General features: G+C 41.7%; 1 protein-coding gene across 1 annotated transcript in view; it reads left to right on the top strand.

Annotated features, from left to right (window-relative positions):
- Positions 1 to 20,493, top strand: part of LOC143773362 (zinc metalloproteinase-disintegrin-like berythractivase) — a 120,418-nt gene that overhangs the window by 56,260 nt on the left and 43,665 nt on the right. Inside the window, exons 12-13 of the mRNA XM_077260838.1 lie at positions 4,512 to 4,642; positions 13,076 to 13,253. Coding sequence (XP_077116953.1) covers positions 4,512 to 4,642; positions 13,076 to 13,253 — 309 coding nt within the window. The remainder of the gene's footprint in view (positions 1 to 4,511; positions 4,643 to 13,075; positions 13,254 to 20,493) is intronic.

Genomic DNA, 20,493 nt, shown 5'->3' with positions numbered 1-20,493 from the left:
TGATAGAAACAGGTGGATCAACGAGGACTAGGACAACAGGGTATCCATGACAAATAAATAGATCGGGTAGCACAGATGAATCAGAGTCAGGTGTGCGGATACACATGGGAACAGTAACTGCATAGGAAACTAGCATCTTTCGGCATGGAAGCAGTTAATCACAGAAATGCAATCCGGTTAGACACAGGATTAGCCAAGAAGAACATGCAGTCTGTTATCTTCCAGCAGGACAATAGCTAATAGAAGCTATGTAACAGAGAAGTAAACTCGTGTAGTTTCTTCCTGCAGGGCAACGGTTAATAGCAGTTTAACAGAGAAGTAAATGGAAACCAGAGAAAGTTTGAAGAAATGTATTACCTTTATTGCATAGGCCAGGTGTGAATATGAGTGTGAAGAGTTGTGAGGCGTTGTCAACTGGTGTGCTGAGAGCTTGGTGTAGACAACAACTAATAAGTTGGACTGAGCTTGCAAATAACATTGGTTGTGCTTTTCAAGTTGTGGATAGGAACGGAGACAATTTATTTGAGCTCCAACCAGGTGTCGATTAAGTATATTATTATAATAAAATAAATTAATCTAATCGGTAAATGGCATAAAAGGGAAAAAAATCAAGATGCCGCAATTGTTTTTTCTTGGCTATCGCAACAGAGCAAATAAATGTAATAAGAGAAGATCAAAACATTCTATCTATCCCAAGATGGTATTAATAACATCAGCCACAAAATATCAAGCCCTCACACAGCTCCATATCCTGAAAATTGAGAACTTTATGTCTCTCGGAAAATGGCGGCACAAGCAATATTTTTTTTTTTACATATTTCCGATTTTTTTTCACCACTTAAGTAAAAAAAAAATTAACTTGTTTGGTATCACCGTAATACTATTTACTTTGAGAATCATGTTTCCAGGTCATATTTCCAGGTCAAAAAATAATTTTGCTATTTTAACATACTTTTATTTCTTCCCGGCATTCCTGTACATCACATGATAAAATGGATAGTGTTATTCAAAAGTTCAACTAATCCCTAAAAAACAAGCACTCACATGGTTATTTTGACAGAAAAAAGAAGAGTAAAGGGAGGAAAAAAACAAAGCACAAAAACAGAAATTGGCCGCGGCTGGAAGGGGTTATTAAAAGGATCTAGGTTTTCCTAGAATTCAATATGATGACATCCCCCAGCCCCGCTCAAGTAGTTTGTGTACTCATGTGACAACTCATATATGATTTGCATACAGTCACATGCAGTTGAGCTGCTCTTCCTAATTCTCTTGATGGGCAGTGAAAACTACAGCTTCATTGAGAAAAGCAGGAACAGAAGTCACATGACTGTAAGTATGAATATCGCATATTAGTGGCTATGTGAGGATCGATGGAACCAGCAAGCATGCTACAGTGCTTAGTATTATAAATAAAGGGGTTGTCCAGGTTTGTGATGACAGTCTGTACCCACTTTATGTGACTGTATATGGAAATATTACGGTACATCTGTGCAGAATCAGAACCAATAACAAGCACAGAAATATATTACCATATCCCCCATCAGTAAATAATTACTTCGCTATAACCCCCATCAGTACAGGAATTTATCACTAGAACCACCAAAAGTACAGAAATACATTACCAAAACCTCCTTTAGTTCAGGAATACATGACCAGAAGCACAGCAGCACAGAAATAAGTCACCAGAACCACCATCAGTAAGTACATGGATACATCACCAGAACTACCATCAGTACATGAATGCAACACCAGAACCACAATCAGTACATGAATAAAGCACCAAGCTTAGTACATCAATCAATTGCAATGTCAGGTTAGCCCCATTTACAATTATATCACATGAACCTACAATTCCCAATATGTTCTTAACAATGGTAAGGTGATACTGGGAGTTGTTGTTAGTCATCATCAGGCTTTGGACCATACAGGAACCACAGTACTGATGAGACATAGTCACTATCACAAGTTTACATTTACATCCAGGTACCTTATAGGTGACATCTTCTCTAATTAGAGTTGTTCTCTTACATTTTTTTCTTCATTTTGTTCAGACGCCATGGTGTCTCTGAACATCAACAGCTCGTATATGTAAACTTCTCTCTTCTTCAGTCTTCTGCAGCACATTTCGACATGGTGCCCTTAAAAATAACAGCGTGATTATTATGCCTCTGAGTAAAAATATCTGCCCTACGCTGAGCCCTGAAATAATTGCACTTAATGTGCTCCCACACTGTCCCTGTTATGGTACATGCCCTCCACACTGTCTGCTCACACTGCGTCCCTCCCTGCCCAGTCAGTATACTAAACCCCCTCTTCACACTCCCCCCCTGTATACTGTCCCCCCAATGCTGCCCCCTCTCTATTCTGCCCCTCCACACTACTCAGTCTCTATACTGTGCCTCCTCCCACTTTTCCTGCATCTCAGTGTTCCACCAATACTATCTTCTCACATATCCCCCCTCAGATTCCCATACTGTCTCCTAGCACGCTAGCCCCCACTACCCCATATTGTTTCTTCACATATTTACACCTACCCCCACCATACTGTGTCCTCAAACTCTCCCTCCCCATACTGTCCCCTGACATGATTGCCCATTACATTCTGTTTCTTCAGCTCCATTGTACTGACGTTCCTTCAACATGACTATACCGCGCTGGAAAATGTCATCAGCAGTGTGATCAGATGACCTGATCACGCTTCTGACGTTGTCCTGACTAGAAGTTGCCAATGGTCAGGGCTTCAATTGGACTCACACCTGAAATGCATGAGTACAATGGAATGCTGGGAGCCGGCGTGTTACACTTGACAGTGAACGGTCAAATGCCACTCCGGGAGATGCAGCCATCTGGCAGGCACCTCGGACCACCACATCAGCCAGCCTGGTGGCTGTGCCCAGGGCAAATGCCCCACTCTAGATACACCAAGCTTTAGAGTCTTTGTCCTACTGCAGTCAGACGCATGATGGATAAGTGATTCTACAAGACTCCTATGCCTGCCAAGACGGTGATTCGTCTAGGTCCATCCTGTTGCTGCTCTTCGCAGGAGACTGCATCCCCCATTAAAAATAAAGAAATGGAAAAAGCACACACATCTGGTATCTCTGTGTCCGTAAAAGTCCAAAATATTAAATGAATTAGCTAGCTAGGTAAATACCGTGACAATGAAAAATTGAATTGCAGTTTTTCGGCACCGCAACAATGCAGAAATAAAATAAGAAGTGATCAAAATGTCACTTCTAACAATGAAAATGGCAACATCAGAAAATTTTTTACGACTTTCCGGATTTTTTTTACAACTTAAATAAGAAAAAAAAACTATACAAATTTATTGTCGATATCACACTATCCCGTTGAATCAAGTTGCCAGGTGATTCTTATCACAAAATGAACGCCATGAACCCCCCCTCCCCCTAAAAGAAATAAACAATGGCAAAATTGTGCATATTTTTTTTCATAATGTCACCTCGCTTGGAATTCTTCCAATTTTCCAGTACATTTTATTGTAAAATGGATGATGTCATTCAAAAGCACAACTCATCCTGCAAAATATAAACCTTCATAAGACTAAGTTGAATATAAAATACAAAAATCATAGCTCTTGGCTCTAAAGCTAAGCAAAAAAAAGGGAATTTAACATAATACATAAAAAATCCAAAATCAGCATAGACAATTTTTATCATAATGTTCTTAGAGTACTCCAATTCCCTTTTTTTGCTTTGATTTTTGTATAATTCATTACTGTGGTGGGGTTGGTTTCTTCCGTGGATATATAGTGAGCTTTGCCAGTTTATATTGATGAATTTATAGAGATATCTTTATCCAACATGCACATGAGATAGGTACGCAGACACACACTCAGTGTGGTATTTGGAATATCATTATGTGTTTTTTTGGGGACCGTACTCCATGAACATAGGTAATAGGAGGTGGTCTTTCTAATTAATCACATGTGCTGTTGCTGTGGATAAGAACACAATAGGAATTGCTCATTTTATGTTTGTATGCCTTTGAGGAAGGACCGTTTTTAACGGGTCCGAAACGCGTCAGGCGTTGGGGGTTCCCCCCTCATGTACTGTTTTTATTGATGAAGATGTCTGAATAAAGAAAATTATCATTTTAAGAAAAGGACTCCATGTGCCGGAAAAATCTCTTGTTTCTATATTCACAGTTATGTCTACTGACATATGAAAATATTTCAATACTAGAGGTTAGGACCATCCCGAATAGAATCACCTTGACGTGGTTCATGGGTTTTACTTTTTTTTTTTTAATCAAAATTATGTTAAATAAGTACCCTATGTTATTTTCATGCACTATTGCTATGTATTTATTGCAGGTTATTTGCTCACTTTGTTTTTATCGGTTTGGTGGTTTAGTGAATAGCATATGTAGTGTGACGGGTCCAATCTATTATTTTTTTCATTCTATTTTTATGAAATACTTTTACTGTAACCCTGAATAATTTTTTTCTCATCAATCACATTAGTTACCTAGTTATTTTTTTCCTCCAGGATCACAGTAGTATTCCTGCTTCCGTTGGTTCCACTGTCGCACATGAGATGGGCCATAACTTAGGAATGCATCATGACTTAAAAACCTGCACATGCGAAGCTCCAGTCTGTGTCATGAGTGCAGTCCTCAGGTAAATCAACTTCAATTCATCCCACGCCTTATAGATGCTTCTGGATTAAAGAGAATTGATTATATTCTAATTAATGTTGATTAGTTATTACATTATTAGTGAAATCCATGCCAGCTCATTGTTGACCTAGATTTCGAGGGAATCTGTCAGCAGGTTTTTGCTATGTAGTCTGAGAGCAGCAAAATGTAGGGGCAGAGACCCTGATTCCAGGAATGTGTCACTAGGCTGTGTTTTGTTGTTTCAATAAAATTAGTGTTTGATCAGCAGGAGATTATCACTAGAGGACCAGGTGTCTGGCAGCTTTCTGTCAATATACAGTGTCTTGCAAAAGTATTCAGCTCCCTGAAACTTTTCAACCTTTTTCCACATATCATGCTTCAAACATAAAGATACCAAATGTAAATTTTTGGTGAAGAATCTACAACAAGTGGAACACAATTGTGAAGTTGAAAGAAATTTATTGGTTATTTTAATTTTTTGTGGAAATTCAAAAACTGAAAAGTGGGGCGAGCAATATTATTCGGCCCCTTTAACTTAATACTTTGTTGCGCCTCCTTTTGCTGCGATTACAGCTGCAAGTCGCTTGAGGTATGTCTCTATCTGTTTTGAGAGACTGAAATTCTTGCCCATTCTTCCTTGGCAAACAGGTCGAGCTCAGTGAGGTTTGATGGAGATCATTTGTGAACAGCAGTTTTCAGCTCTTTCCACAGATTCTCGATTGGATTGAGGTCTGGACTTTGACTTGGCCATTCTAACACCTGGGTACGTTTATTTGTGAACCATTCCATTGTAGATTTTGCTTTATGTTTGGGATCATTGTCTTGTTGGAAGACAAATCTCCATCCCAGTCTCAGGTCTTTTGCAGACTCCAACAGGTTTTCTTCAAGAATGGTCCTGTATTTGGCTCCATCCATCTTCCCATCAATTTTAACCATCTTCCCTGTCCCTGCTAAAGAAAAGCAGGCCCAAACCATGATGCTGCCACCACCATGTTTGACAGTGGGGATGGTGTTCAGGGTGATGAGCTGTGTTGCCTTTACGCCAAACATATCGTTTGGCATTGTTGCCAAAAAGTTTGATTTTGGTTTTATCTGACCAGAGCACCTTCTTCCACATGCTTGGTGTGTCTCCCAGGTGGCTTGTTGCAAACTTTAAACAACACTTTTTATGGATATCTTTGAGAAATGGCTTTCTTCTTGCCACTCTTCCATAAAGGCCAGGGTTGTGCAGTGTACGACTGATTGTTGTCCTATGGACAGACTGTCCCACCTCAGCTGTAGATCTCTGCAGTTCATTCAGAGTGATCATGGGCCTCTTGGCTGCATCTCTGACCAGTCTTCTCCTTGTTTGAGATGAAAGATTAGAGGGACGGCCGGGTCTTGGTAGATTTACAGTGGTATGATACTCCTTCCATTTCAATATGATCGCTTGCACAGTGCTCCTTGGGATGTTTAAAGTTTTGGAAATCATTTCATATCCAAATCCGGCTTTAAACTTCTCCACAACAGTATCACGGACCTGCCTGTGGTGTTCCTTGGTCTTCATGATGCTCTCTGTGCTTCAAACAGAACCCTGAGACTATCACAGAGCAGGTGCATTTATACGGAGACTTGATTACACACAGGTGGATTATATTTATCATCATTAGGCATTTAGGACAACATTGGATCATTCAGAGATCCACAATGAACTTCTGGAGTGAGTTTGCTGCACTGAAAGTAAAGGGGCCGAATAATATTTCATGCCCCACTTTTCAGTTTTTGAATTTCCACAAAAATTTAAAATAGCCAATAAATTTTGTTCAACTTCACAATTGTGTTCCACTTGTTGTTGATTCTTCACCAAAAATTTACATTTGGTATCTTTATGTCTGAAAATGTGGGAAAAGGTTGAAAAGTTCCAGGGGGCCGAATACTTTAGCAAGGCACTGTACAGTTTACACAGAAAGCAGCCAATCAGTGGTGTGGACGTGGTTTTACAGGGCTCAGAACTCCAGGTTCTGCTAGATCTGCAGCAGAGAAAACTGTAATTCTATCACAACTACTGCACCCAGTAAATTAAAGGGAATCTGTCACCAGTTGTTTACTGCCTCATCTGAGAGCAGCATAATGTAGGGAAAGAGATTCTGATTCCAACAATATAGAACTTAATTTACTGGGTGCAGCAGTTGTTTCAAAAAGATGGAGGGCACCACTGAATATAAGAATACTGGGGCTCACCATGGACAGGAAAGCACTGAATAATTAAACAAAGGAGAAAAAGATCATGTCCATACAATTGGGAGCTCCACAGAAAAATATATAGGAAGAGTTTCAAAAAATAAGGCTTTAATTAGTAAATAGCACAGCAAAATACAATTCACACAAGAAACAAGGTTAAAAACATTTAAAAATACAACACAAAACTGCACAAAAGTCATCTCCTAATATAGGGAAAATGACAAACCACATCCCTGCTCTCTCCAATTAATAAATATAAAGTGCATTAACCTGATCTAAAGTGTTATAAACAAGAGAACACCTTATGATTATTAGATCCAGAGGTATGAATGAACACTATTAAACTCTAAAACTCTGAACACATGACTGGAAGAGAGCCGAATAAGCATATGTGCAAACCCCTAAGTATCACAGTACCACCTAGCCAAGAAATGTGCCAAGGAAAGGGGTATAACTTCAGGCATATGGTAAACCCCTGAACAATTAATAGTCAGTGCCTCAGTGGAGATATATACATACGCCCTGTAGATACCAGACAAGCATAGCAAATTCCAATCATGCGGAGACGGATCAGGAAGAAAAAAATGATGGAGGAGAGGGGAAGGGATGTGGGGTGCGAACCCACGCGTATCGCCGCAACTATGGCGGCTTCCTCAGGGAAAAGAATGGCATATTGTGAGAATCGCTGTGCAAAGTTATATACATCTTTGTAATAAAGTAGATGATATTCACCTGGTTGAAGCGTCGGATGAAAAACACGAGGAGCGAGATGGCGGCGGCCATATTGTTAAGTGCCCTGTTCAGGGCGTTACACATAAAGTTGTATTTGTTGATCCAAGCTGCGCATGCGCAATTGAGACAAAGACAAACTAGAGACAAACCCGTAGTTCGTTCAAATAGAGTGATACACAAATGCGCCTGTACGCAGAATCTAAGGCAGTGTGGAGAAATTATACCATACAAAATAAAAATGGTAATAATAAAAATAAAAATTATGATGATAAACAGCACTAGTGCCAACCCTTTTCAAGTATATTATGGATAGATCAAAATGTATTAATGACAGTATATGCGCATGCGCAATGGAAACGAACATATTGCAGAGATATACCTGCAATAGGTCAAAGAATGGACCGAAAAGGTAAACAGGTGCATCCCCGCTGTCAGCACCAAACAGCCCAGTGAGGTCATTACCACAAGTGATCAAGGGCAATGAACCTTTAAACTATATCCCCTCCAATAAGAGGTATGCCCTTGCTCGACAGAATGATGGAGTGCAAATACACTGCGTCAATCTAAAATAAATTAGACGACACACATATAAGCAGGGAAACGCACGCTGTCCTACTAGAGGTGCATGCATAACCCAAAGGTAGTGATAAGCAGACCATGTAATGATAAACAAAAAATACAAAAAATTAATAAAAAATACAGATCTACTTTGCACTACATATTTATTTGGGGAAAAGGTACGAAAATGTCGAGTAGTACTATATAAAAGTCCAAAAGGTGCAGACAATATATGTATGTACACAGTCCGAAGACAACCAAGCTTAATAATAGGTATAATAATGAAACAGTACTGCGCAAGATCAATGCATGTATCGTACCCAGTGTTTTGTAAGACCAGAGCACGTAGAAAACTGCTCAATAAATGTGCATATATCCATATGACCATTGCAAACATAGAAGCGGACTTGCAGCATGTAGTAGCCCCAAGGTATCAAAAAGGGAGCCCAAAAAGGGGCTCCCCTCCAGAGTGGTAACTCAGGGGCAACACATAGGCTAAGGAAAAACGTGCCTAGGCTATATAGTGCCACAATCCAGGATATGACAGAAGTCAAAAATCGCAAGGCATCTGTGACAAGTCCACAGGAAATGGTGAATAGGACTAGATACCAAAGTATGTAGATGTAAAAATGTTACCCTCTCACAAAAGCACACCAAAGGGGCCAAAAATAGGAGAGAATAGACCTTGAATTACATGGCCCTATGACAGTCCAAAACCCAAACTGTGGTGGAGGTAGCTATAGTAGAGGGGCAACAAATTGATGCCAGAACATAAACACCCAATTGAGCTTGCCTAGGGGGGAAAAAGAAGGTAGCCATGTGGTACTGTGATACATGCCCTACTGGCGTATATGCATAGAAGACAACAGTATAGGTAAGGGAAACAGAAGAAATACTGTTTATGCAGAGACACTGAAAAATAAACCTATATGAACCACATATATAGACATTATGGAGCAAGAGGCACCAGGTCACCAAATCAAAAACAAGTCCAGCCCATGGTAACTCGGGAGCAATGGGTCAGGCATAAAAGCCCGAAAACAAAAGCTCCTCGTTGAGTCCATTTGGTGACATGCTCTTTAGGTCGAAGATCCAACGTGACTCTCGTCGCAGAAGTTCCTTTGTTAGATCCCCTCCACGGATGTTGCTCAAAACCTGGTCAACAACCATTAACCGCATGTTCTGATATCTGCCGTTATGGTGTGTCAAGAAGTGGAATGCAACGGATGAGATGGTTTTGGCTTTCTCTCTGTCTGTCTTTGCATTGGCAATGTTCGACATGTGCTGTTGAGCCCTCCGTCTTACTTCTTGGGTTGTCTGACCGACGTATAGCTTTGGGCATGGGCAAATCAAGATGTAGATTACATTTCTTGACTTGCAGTTGAAGTATTTTTTCGCTTTCAGTTCTCCTGGGAAAATTGTCAAGATTAAAGAGTCAGTGGCAGTCATATATGGACACACATTACAATTTCCACACGGAAAAGAGCCCTTCAACCTCTGTCCTGTCCCCAGGCTCACAGTGGGCCTTTTAAAATGGCTGGTGGTGAGAACATGCTTGAAATTCCTGGCCCTCCTAGCAGTGATCCTGGGACTCTCTGACAGAAAAGGCCGCAGCCTTGGCTCGTTCAACAAAATCCCCCAGTGCCTACCCAAGATGTTGTACACATCCCTCCATTGATTATTATATGCCGTAATCAAGTTTATCGTTGGCATATTCTTATGGGCCTGAGGTTCCAAAAGACTCCGTCTGTCCCTTTGTCGCGAGTGCTCAAAGGCACGTGCTATAGTCTTTTTTGGATATCCACGTTTTGACAACCGAGTGGTAAGGTCATGTGCCCCCTCTCGAAAATCTGAGTCCAGACTACAGTTACGTCTTACCCTCAAAAATTGGCCTTTCGGAAGGTTATTTCGTAAATGTTGAGGGTGAAAACTGGAGAAATGGAGAAGGTTATTTGTGGCTGTCATCTTACGAAAGATCTTGGTTTGAATTTGGTTGCCGACCTTCATCACCTTTAAGTCCAGAAAATCCACCGACGTCGTGGATAAGGAAGCTGTGAGAGATATGTTAAACTCGTTAGCATTCAGCATGGAGATGAAATTCCTGCAATCAATTTCAGAGCCCGTCCACAGGACCAACAAATCGTCGATGTAACGAAACCAACGAAAAACGTTGGCTTCAAAGTCCCGCAAAGGGCGCACCTGTGTCTCCTCCCACCAACCCATGAAGAGATTGGCGTAGGAGGGTGCGCAGCGAGCGCCCATTGCTGTCCCAGCAACTTGCTTGTAAAATACTCTATCAAAAACAAAATAACTGTTTGACAGAACAAAGGACAGAAGATCCAAAATAAAAGAATGGTGTCTACGGTCACCTGTAATCTGTTGATTCAAGAAGAATGCAACTGCCTCGATACCCAGCGCATGTCTGATGCAGGTATACAGAGACGTGACATCCATCGTCACTAAGATAGTGTTTTCTGGAACTGTCAAATCTTGTAGTTGTCGTATCAGATGAGAAGTGTCCTGAATGTAAGAATCTAAATGGATGACAAATGGTTGCAAAAAATGATCTAAATAAATGCAAGGCCTCTCATACAAACCGCCAATACCAGCCACAATCGGCCTACCGGGTGGTTCATGAATCGATTTGTGAATCTTCGGAAGAAGATATAGGGTGGGAACGATCCGAGACGCTGTTGTCAGAAACTTAAATTCTCTGTTATCCAGAATGTTATTAAGTTTGGCGGATGTTAGAAGGCGATCCAGCTTCTTTTTGAAAATACCTGTGGGATCAGAAGGTAAGACTTGGTAGCACTGAGTGTCACTAAGCTGACGCCGGGCTTCTCTTAAATACATATCAATGGGCCAGAGAACTATATTCCCGCCCTTGTCCGCCTCTTTTATGATAAAGGACGGATTTGCTCTAAGCCTAGTCAAAATTTGTCTCTCTCTTATCCCCAGGTTTTCACCCTGGTGTTTGTTAAGCTGAAGTCTGGCTACATCCTGGCTTACCATGTCATAAAAGATTTGTATAGTTGGAGATACAGAAAACGATGGAGTGGCTTGTGAGGGCAAATGCCAGAGCCTCCGACCATCCCCAGAACCTTCATTTTCTTCCAAAAGTTGTACAAGGTCATTGAAGACCTGCCTTTCGTCCTGCGGTAGTGAGTCCATAATGGAGGGCTGATGATATATGAGTTTGAAGACCAGTTTTCTGCAAAATAGATAAACATCTTTTATAAGGGTAAATTTGTCCAACCTATTCATGGGGGAGAAAGATAAACCCAATGCCAAGACACGCCTTTCTTCATCTGTAAGAACATAGTCGGATAGATTCACAATTTGTAAGTTACCTGTGTCATTGGTGTATGTCCTTAGGGTTACTTCCTCCTGCTCTGCCTCAATGGTCTCCTGTTGGTTGGGGACCATGCTTGATACCTCCGTCCTTTCTTCCTCATGTTGGATTGGTTTTCGTCCACCTCTTCTATTGCGCTTCCTTGATCGCTTGCGCTTGAAGATAAAAAATCACTGGTAGAGGAGTCACCAATGCCCACAGGAATGGAGGACTTTCTCTGATGGTCTGGGCCATTGAATTTCCTAAATCGACCATTGCCTTGGTGTGTCCATCTAAAGATCTGCTGGTTGTCAAAGTCACTTTTATCCCGAAGGAATTTCCTCTTTTTCTTTTGTATAATATCCTTCTCCAAAGTCTCAATTACCTCTTTAAGCTTAAGCTGAAATGGTAAAACCACACTATGTGCGTCTAGGGTACTCAACTGTGTCTCTTTATCCTTAATGCTTTCTTTCAGTTTACCCATAAGCTTACGATCATGGTCAATCAACAGATTGATCAAAATAGAGGAGCATTTCAAAAGGCCAGCCTCCCAGGTACTCTTGAAATCTTTATCTGCCTCCCATGCTGGAAAAATTTTTACTCTCAAGCCCCTGGGGACGATGCCTAGTTTGTTATACTCTTCTAGGCTCTTGATGTTTAACCACGTTTTTGTTAGTGATTTATGAAGATCAGTGATTTCAGAACATAAACTCTGATTGTGCAGCAGTTGTGGCACAATCAGAGTTTTTAGATGTAGCATGTAGCAGAGCTCAGAAAGCTGCCCCCACCCACACCACATATTTCTTTGTAAATTGTCTATTGATAATAAGCTGCTTATCATAGGATGGGGTGTGGTCAGACCAGGACTCACTTGAACTATACTGCAGGCAGTGATAATCTCCTGGTTATAAAACTTTCATTATATTGAAACAACAGCACAAAACCTAATAAGTGACACATCGCTGAAATCAGTGTTCCAGCGCCTACCTCATGCTGTACTCAGATTACAGCAGATTACAGAGCAAAAACCTGCTGACAGATTACCTTTAAATGATACATTGATGGAACTAGGGTCTCTGCACCTACATGATACTGCTGTCAGATTACATGGTGAAAATCTGCTGACAAATTTCCTTTAATATTCTGGCCCACAGGCCACTGAAAATATAAGACTGAGTTATTAAGAGGGGTGCTAATCTTAACAAATCTTGCTCACCTTTCTCCAGTAAGCTGTAGGTTCAAGACTATGAAAGACCCTTCTTAGTAAGCTACCCCTTTTACAGAATAAAGGCAGCTATGGATACAAAACTCAGTCACATGTGATCCTGTCATGGATGGCAGACATTGCACCTACCATTGGGCCACCAGACGTGTTTATAAGGGTCAATATTCAGTGTGATCCCTTTTAAAGTTTTTCTATAAGGCTCATGTACTTTTCACATATGCTAATGGTTGTTTTTCTTTCTTAGTAAACCTGTTAGGTGCGCCCCGTGAGTTCCCGGCCTGCAGATTCGTGGATAACACCATTGTCTGCAGATCTTGTGCAGTCACTATCAGTCACCCATATAATCCCATGTGCTTTTATCATTCCAGTTTTAGGCCTCCGCTCGCCTTCACCAGCTGCAGCACCGCAGACATGAGGAGCTTCATCTATACTTACTTTCCAGACTGCTTATTAAATATTCCGCAGACCTCACAACTGCTGACTCCCCCCGTGTGTGGTAATAAATTCATTGAAAATGGGGAGCAGTGTGACTGTGGTGAACCTCAGGTAAGGACCACGCTAGTACCAGCTGCTATGTATGATGTGGAAGGCTGTTGTCACCAAGCTTTATTTTATTTTTTTCTTTTGTGATGTCTGTCTTATTTTGAGCAAAAAGTGTGACTGGAATCAGGCAAACATCTGTTCATGGCAATTGCCCATTGTAACCTGATCAAGGGAGAAAAAATGCAGCTTCGTTGAGTGCACTTGTTACGTGAGCATAAAAATGACCACCGATTGACTTCCTAGCTCGTCAGAAGAGATGAGCGAATATATTGGCAAAATGTATGCATGTGTCACACCACAATAATGACATCATGCCAGACCTACAAATCCGAAAAGGTGCCTAAGATCCTGGAAGGTAGAAGGTGGTTCACAGGGCTGCAAGACCACTGATGTGCCTGTTACACGAGGGTCTTGCAAATTTATTTGCTCATCTCTATAAATCAGTGATCATTATGCCTGTGTATAGGAAGGATTCTTGAAAGGGGTTGGTGGGTCTTCTGATAAAAGTCTGCAATCACTCTGACTTCAGATTTCTGAGACATGACAGCGTGCATTGTGTAAGCTGTCAGGATTCACCGGTATTGCCTGTGAGAGCGGGTGGTCACATTCTGACTAGACTTTCCCGGCTTCTCTCAATGCAAGTGAATTAAGAGAAGCCAAGCATGTCTAGTCGGCCGGTGCAAATTGCATATTTGTAGTCGCATGACTGCCCGTCCTCACCAGCAAGACTAGTGTAATCCTGACAGTGTACTCACTGCTGGCTCTCAAGATACAGAAATCTGCAGTCTGTACTGACTGCAAACTTTTGGCAGAAGACCAGATGACCCTTTAAGCCTTAATACACATAATCTGAAAGTCTGTCAAACAGCAGTTGGCATTTCAATGCTAGATCCTTTTTTTTTCAGGGAAGATTAGCCATTGGCAAAAAATTTTGGCAGTGGCTTTCTCTTGTTTTCACCTTGAAAACAAATTAACGTATATGGAAGAGTCAGAATAGAGAACTGTCCACTGAACCAATGTTTGCCTGACAGCTTTCTGACACGTATGGCCAGCTTCTTCTTTCACACAGTTTCGATAAAGCATTGTTTTAAAAAAAAAGTCATGTAGTTCACGACTGCTTAGAAGCATTTTCTCCTTTTTTTGGTGTTTTTTGTTCACTTATCCTTTTGTTAATGCTTTGTTTCCCTATAAGAATATATTGTTATAGGAAAATGCTTCTTGAAAAAAGGGAATACTCCTTAGTAGCATGGGTATACAATCTGCCACTAGCAGGCTTGACACTAGCTGAAAAAAGTTTTGGTTTTGTCTACTGGGCTATTCCCTCTCTTCCAACACCAAACAGTTCAGTTTTAGCCTCGTATCAATTGTAGGCAAGAAGAAGATTTATTAGGGTGTCGGCATAATTGCACAAAATTCCCAAGGTTCCTGCTCATATGGACCTTGATCATGGCCTGGAATTAACAGAAAATAGTATATATTAGTTTGATATACCATAAAGAAGTGATATAATTACATAATTGAAAAGTTAAAATCAGAAATAATGGCTCTCAAATAAGAGAAACCAGAAACATGACAACCGGGCACAAAAACAAAGGTATATGAAACAGTAATAGAAGAATTCTAGTGTATAATGTTATATAGCATGTAAAAGCTGTCATATATAGTATCTCTAATATTATTGGCGGTTAAGTAGAGATAACAGGAACAGCCATAACATAGCGCAAAGTATTGATGTGTATAGACCAAATGAACACTGTTAGTAAGCTGTACCAATATATATCACACTATTATCCCACTTATTAGTATACGAGTTATATGTAGATAACTATAGAGTTTTTTCACTATCTACATAAATTCTATTAGACATGATTTACTGTATATATGTATCTCTAATTTGTTCTACAATATTGGCCCTTTCTCTATTATCATGAAATTGGGACATTCATATTGGGGAACATCTCCACTTTTGCCTACTCCTGTGAATTTTGATGGAGACTCTAAGGTCTGCTGGGGTTTTGTGAACTATTGCACCATGCATTTTGAACTTTGTCCCCAAGAACTTTTTTTCTGACCAGTCGAAAGTAGCTTATATTTTTTCTTTATTATCTGGAGATGCGTAGACTTGGACATCATGTGAACGAGATGATCCTATGATGTATTCTCTACCTTCTCTCCTGATCACCTTCGGTAGAATCTTTGACAAACAAGTTCACATTCAGTCAGCCACTGACTCCGTACTTTGCCTTAGACCCGGGGGCACACTACCGTAGAATACTGACGAGTGCTATGCGAGAAAACATCGCACAGCACTCGGACCAGTGTTAATCTATGGGGCAGCTCACATCACCGGATTTTTTCTCAGGCGTATTCGACATGCGTGTAAAATTGCCGCATGCTGTTATTGTACGCGTATATCATCTGAGACTCGCCAATGCAAGTCTATGGGTGCGAGAAAAAAATCGCATTGCACTCGGACCATGCGAGTGCTGCCCGATTTTTACGCATCAGTATCCTTTGAAAAGCCGACAATTCATGTGCCGCATACAGTAAAATCACACTGATGGGTTAGAATGGCATAGATAGAATAGATATATACACATAGAATACATAGATATATAGATGTCAGTGACACACACATCTTCTTAATATATACTTACCTTGTAATGTCTTCACATCCTGTTCCATCCAGATGTGTCCGGATCCCAGAATTCCAAGCGGCGGAAGTTCACCTTCCACCATATTGGGACAATATATGTGTCTCAATATGGAAACTGCTGGTGGTACCCAGCCTCTTGCGCGGTACCACCAGCGGAACACCGTCGCACCACACACACACACACTGTATACGCTGTACACACCATACACACACAAACACACACTGTATATGCCGTATGCACCACACACACTGTATACGCCGTACGCACCACGCACACACATGCACCACTAGTGGAACACCATCGCGAACATGCCGCCAGGATCAGCCGAATGATTCACTGACCGCTGCCATCTTTGTACAGGAGGAGCGCATGCGCAGTTTTAATTTGTCTGCACAAAGATGGCGGCGGTCTGATTTACTGCGCCTGCACGAATTACACGCAGGTGCAGTGAATCATTCGGCTGATCCCGGCGGCAGATGCGCGATGTGTCTACAGGCTGAGGAAGCCGGTCACATTAAAGGGGTTTTCCCATGAACGAAAGTTCATTTTAAAAATTGACTGTGTCTGACTGTGTACAGAGCATACCACATCTGCTTGGCAGTGGAGGAAGCAAAAGACAATACTGACATTACAGCAGGGGATCACAGTGGATTCATTTTGTCAGGTAAAATATTTCACTGACTGTTTTTAAGCAATATTTTACCTCACAAAATGTATCCTCTGCAATCTCCTGCTGTAATGTCAGTATTGTCTTTTGCTTCCTCCCCTCCCCAGGAGCTGTGGTGTTCTGTACACGGTCAGACACAGACAATTTTTAAAATGAACTTTTGTTCGTGGGAAAACCCCTTTAAAAAGCAAATATCAACGCCAACATGGCTCCTCCTAAAACGTACGCCAATGACAATGAAAGGAAAGCAGCAAAGGCACAAGGTTGAAGACAACAGTGGGCAAACGAGACTCTTGAAGAGCAACAGCATTGCTGAGACAAAAACAATGCATATAAGCATAGGCGTCAAGCACATGAGTCCTCTGATGTAAAAGTCATTAGATTATTACAAGATGCCATTAGGAGTACAGACGGGAGAAGTCAGCACATGGGGAAAGAGAGAGTGGATAGGTGGGTGAGCACATGGCGGGGAGAAATCTCAACGCTGCAGAACCTGCCCCCATCATGACATTACCGCCCTCCTGATGCGATAGCATTGGGCCTCCATCTAGTACATATATGTATACTGTATATATATATTACATAGATAGATAGATAGATAGAAGAAAAGCCGGTAATTCATCTGCCATGTTCTGTAAAATCACTGGAGGAGCCAACAGGATAGAAAAGATGGATTACATACAGTAAATACAAATGGAATAGGTGGATATATAGATGTCAGTGACAAATACAATTAGTACAGTGTGTGTGCAAACTACTGGATATGTATTTAATTAATAAAAGATGTTATTTTTTTTTTTTTAAATGGAGTGGGCTCCCTCGCAATTTTTGTAACAAAGCCGATGGCTGGGGGCAGATGCTTATAGCCTGGGAAGGGGGTAATACCCATGTAGCTTCCCAGGCTATTAATATCAGCTCACAGCTGTATAATTAGCCTTTACTGGCTATTAAAATGGGGACCCGAAATAAAATGACGTAGGGCCCCCCTATAATTAATAGCCAGCAAAGGCTATGCAGACAGCTGCGGGCTGATATTAATAGTCTAAGAAGGGGCCATGGATACTGCCCCCCAGGCTAAAAACATCAGCTCTCAGCCATCCCAGAAAAGTTGCATCTCTAAAATGCGCCAACTCTGGCACTTAACCTCGCTCTTCCCACTTGCCCTGTAGCGGTGGCAAGTGGGGTGATAGTTGTGGGGGTTGATGTCACCTTTGTATTGTCAGGTGACATCAAGCCCAGAGGTTAGTAATAGAGATGCCCTGTCCAGTGTCCCTATTCAAACAAAATGGGACACTTTTATAAGCATCCTGAGTAAGATCTGTGCACGATATGTACCCTATGGGAATAAACAAGGTAGAAATAATCCAGCTAAATTGATATAAACAAATAGATCAGAGCAATTGCAAAGGTTGTAATAAAAGACCAAAGAGCCGCCTAGAAATTATCATAGGGCAACAGAACACTCCTATAAATATGCATAAAAACTTAGAAAGATGGAGTCAAAAAGTCTGTCTATAATAAATAAAAAATGTATTTATAAAGGCGTATTTACATATTTATCCTACACTAGATGGTGGCCCGATTCTAACGCATTGGGTATTCTAGAATATGCATGTCCACGTAGTATATTGCCCAGCCACGTAGAATATTGCCCAGCGACGTAGTATATTGCCCAGTCACGTAGCATATAGCACAAGCCACGGAGTATATTGCAGAGCCCAGGTAGTATATAGCACAGCCCACGGAGTATATAGCAGCCACATAACATATAGCACAGGCCACGGAGTATATTGCACAGCCCACGTAGTATATAGCACAGCCCACAGAGTATATTGCACAGCCACATAGTATATACTCACCTTCCGTCCGCAGCTGTCACCGCCGCATGTGCTGCGCTGTTTCTGCTGTCGCGGCCGTCATCAATGATAACGGCCGTCATCACTGACCGCAGCCGCTAATTTAGTCCCTGGCTTTTGGCCGCGGTAGGCCCAACAGCGCCCATGGTCCCGTCCGGCTCCGCCTTCCTCATGGCGACTCCGCCCCCTTTGCAGCGCTTCTGGCCGGGACTGTACGGAGTGGGTGAGGACTCGCTCTGCATACTTCCTGGCCTCCCCTGCCCTTTTGTCTCTGCTCACTGGCTGGCCGCGACCAATGAATATCCGCGACAGACAGAAAGAAAGACAGAAAGACGGAAGTGACCCTTAGACAATTATATAGTAGATGGGTATATTTCTCAGGAACATGTTTCCCCCGTTCCTTTTACTATAATGTCTTGTGTTGACTCCCAGACTCGCTCTGCCTGAGTCCTTTACAATCTACCTGTTGTTCTGTACTACTATTAATTCTGATGGAAAAATATTTTACTAAATGTTGTTGTATTATGTAACAATAAAGACTTTTTTATATATTTATTATAGGCAGACTTTTTGGCTCCATCTTTCTAAGTTTTCATCTGGCTAAAAAGAGCAGTTAGGCGCACAATAAAGGACAAAAAGAGAACATTTAGGGAATTAAAGGAAGAGGGTGGGTATGACGCATTAAATAATTCTAGAGAAAAAAATAAATTTTGTAAAAAAAAAACAAAGCAGGTCAGAAAAGATGAAGTATCGTTTCTCCTTGCGGAGAGTGACATGAAACGATACTTCTTGGATCACGGTCAGACGCCTCTCACACAGCCAAACCAGATCTCCACTTTGCACTGATGAGGGGCAGTACCCCGAAACACAGTGTCTGCAAATTGAGATTCTGGTTTGGCTATTATCCTAAGTCATGTGACAAGGCTCGTTAAAGGGTCGACATTGACTGTTAGGATTGCTACCTCCAATAGATGGCACTAGAATTCTAGTCCTCTTCCTCTCTGGAGAGACAATTTGCATACCTCGGTATTTGTAATCCGAAACCAGGAGTGGGTGATAAATACAGGAGTGGTGACATGTTTCTAATGTACTTTCCCTCTGATTGATCCACTCCTGGTTTTGACTTAAGGCTAAGTCACACTAAACGACTTACCAACGATCACGACCAGCGATACGACCTGGCCGTGATCGTTGGTAAGTCGTTGTGTGGTCGCTGGGGAGCTGTCACACAGACAGCTCTCTCCAGCGACCAACGATCAGGGGAACGACTTCGGCATCGTTGAAACTGTCTTCAACGATGCCGAAGTCCCCCTGCAGCACCCGGGTAACCAGGGTAAACATCGGGTTACTAAGTGCAGGGCCGCGCTTAGTAACCCGATATTTACCTTAGTTACCATTGTAAAAGTAAAAAAAAACCACTACATACTCACATTCTGATGTCTGTCACGTCCCCCGGCGTCCACAGGGTTAAAACTGCTTTCGGCAGGACCGCTGCTAATGCACGCGTTGCTGCCGAGAGCTTCCCTGCACTGACTGTGTCAGCGCTGGCAGTAACAGCGGTGACGTCACCGCTGTGCTCTGCTTTACGTCCGGTAAACCAGGGTAAATATCGGGTTACTAAGCGCGGCCCTGCGCTTAGTAACCCGATATTTACCCTGGTTACAAGTGAACACATCGCTGGATCGGTGTCACACACGCTGATCCAGTGATGACAGCGAGTGATCAGTGACCAAAAAATGGTCCTGATAATTCCCATCGACCAACGATCTCCCAGCAGGGGCCTGATCATTGGTCGCTGTCACACATAACGAGATCGTTAGCGGGATCGTTGCTACGTCACCAAAAGCGTTAACGATATCGTTATGTGTGACTCAGCCTTTACAAATACTGAGATAAAATACTGATCAAATGCTGATCGTGTGAACGCGGCCTTGGCCTCCAGCTTACATAAGTCCCTCTGTAATATTAAATTATCCTACTCAGTGTTGATCACCTTGCAGAGTTTAGTATCATCAGCAAATATTGAAATCCTACTTTATGCCCTCTACAAAGTCATTAATAAA

Source organism: Ranitomeya variabilis, chromosome 5 (assembly GCF_051348905.1).
Source record: "Ranitomeya variabilis isolate aRanVar5 chromosome 5, aRanVar5.hap1, whole genome shotgun sequence".
NCBI classification, from domain to species: domain Eukaryota; kingdom Metazoa; phylum Chordata; class Amphibia; order Anura; family Dendrobatidae; genus Ranitomeya; species Ranitomeya variabilis.
This window is presented reverse-complemented; position numbering and strand designations above follow the sequence as displayed.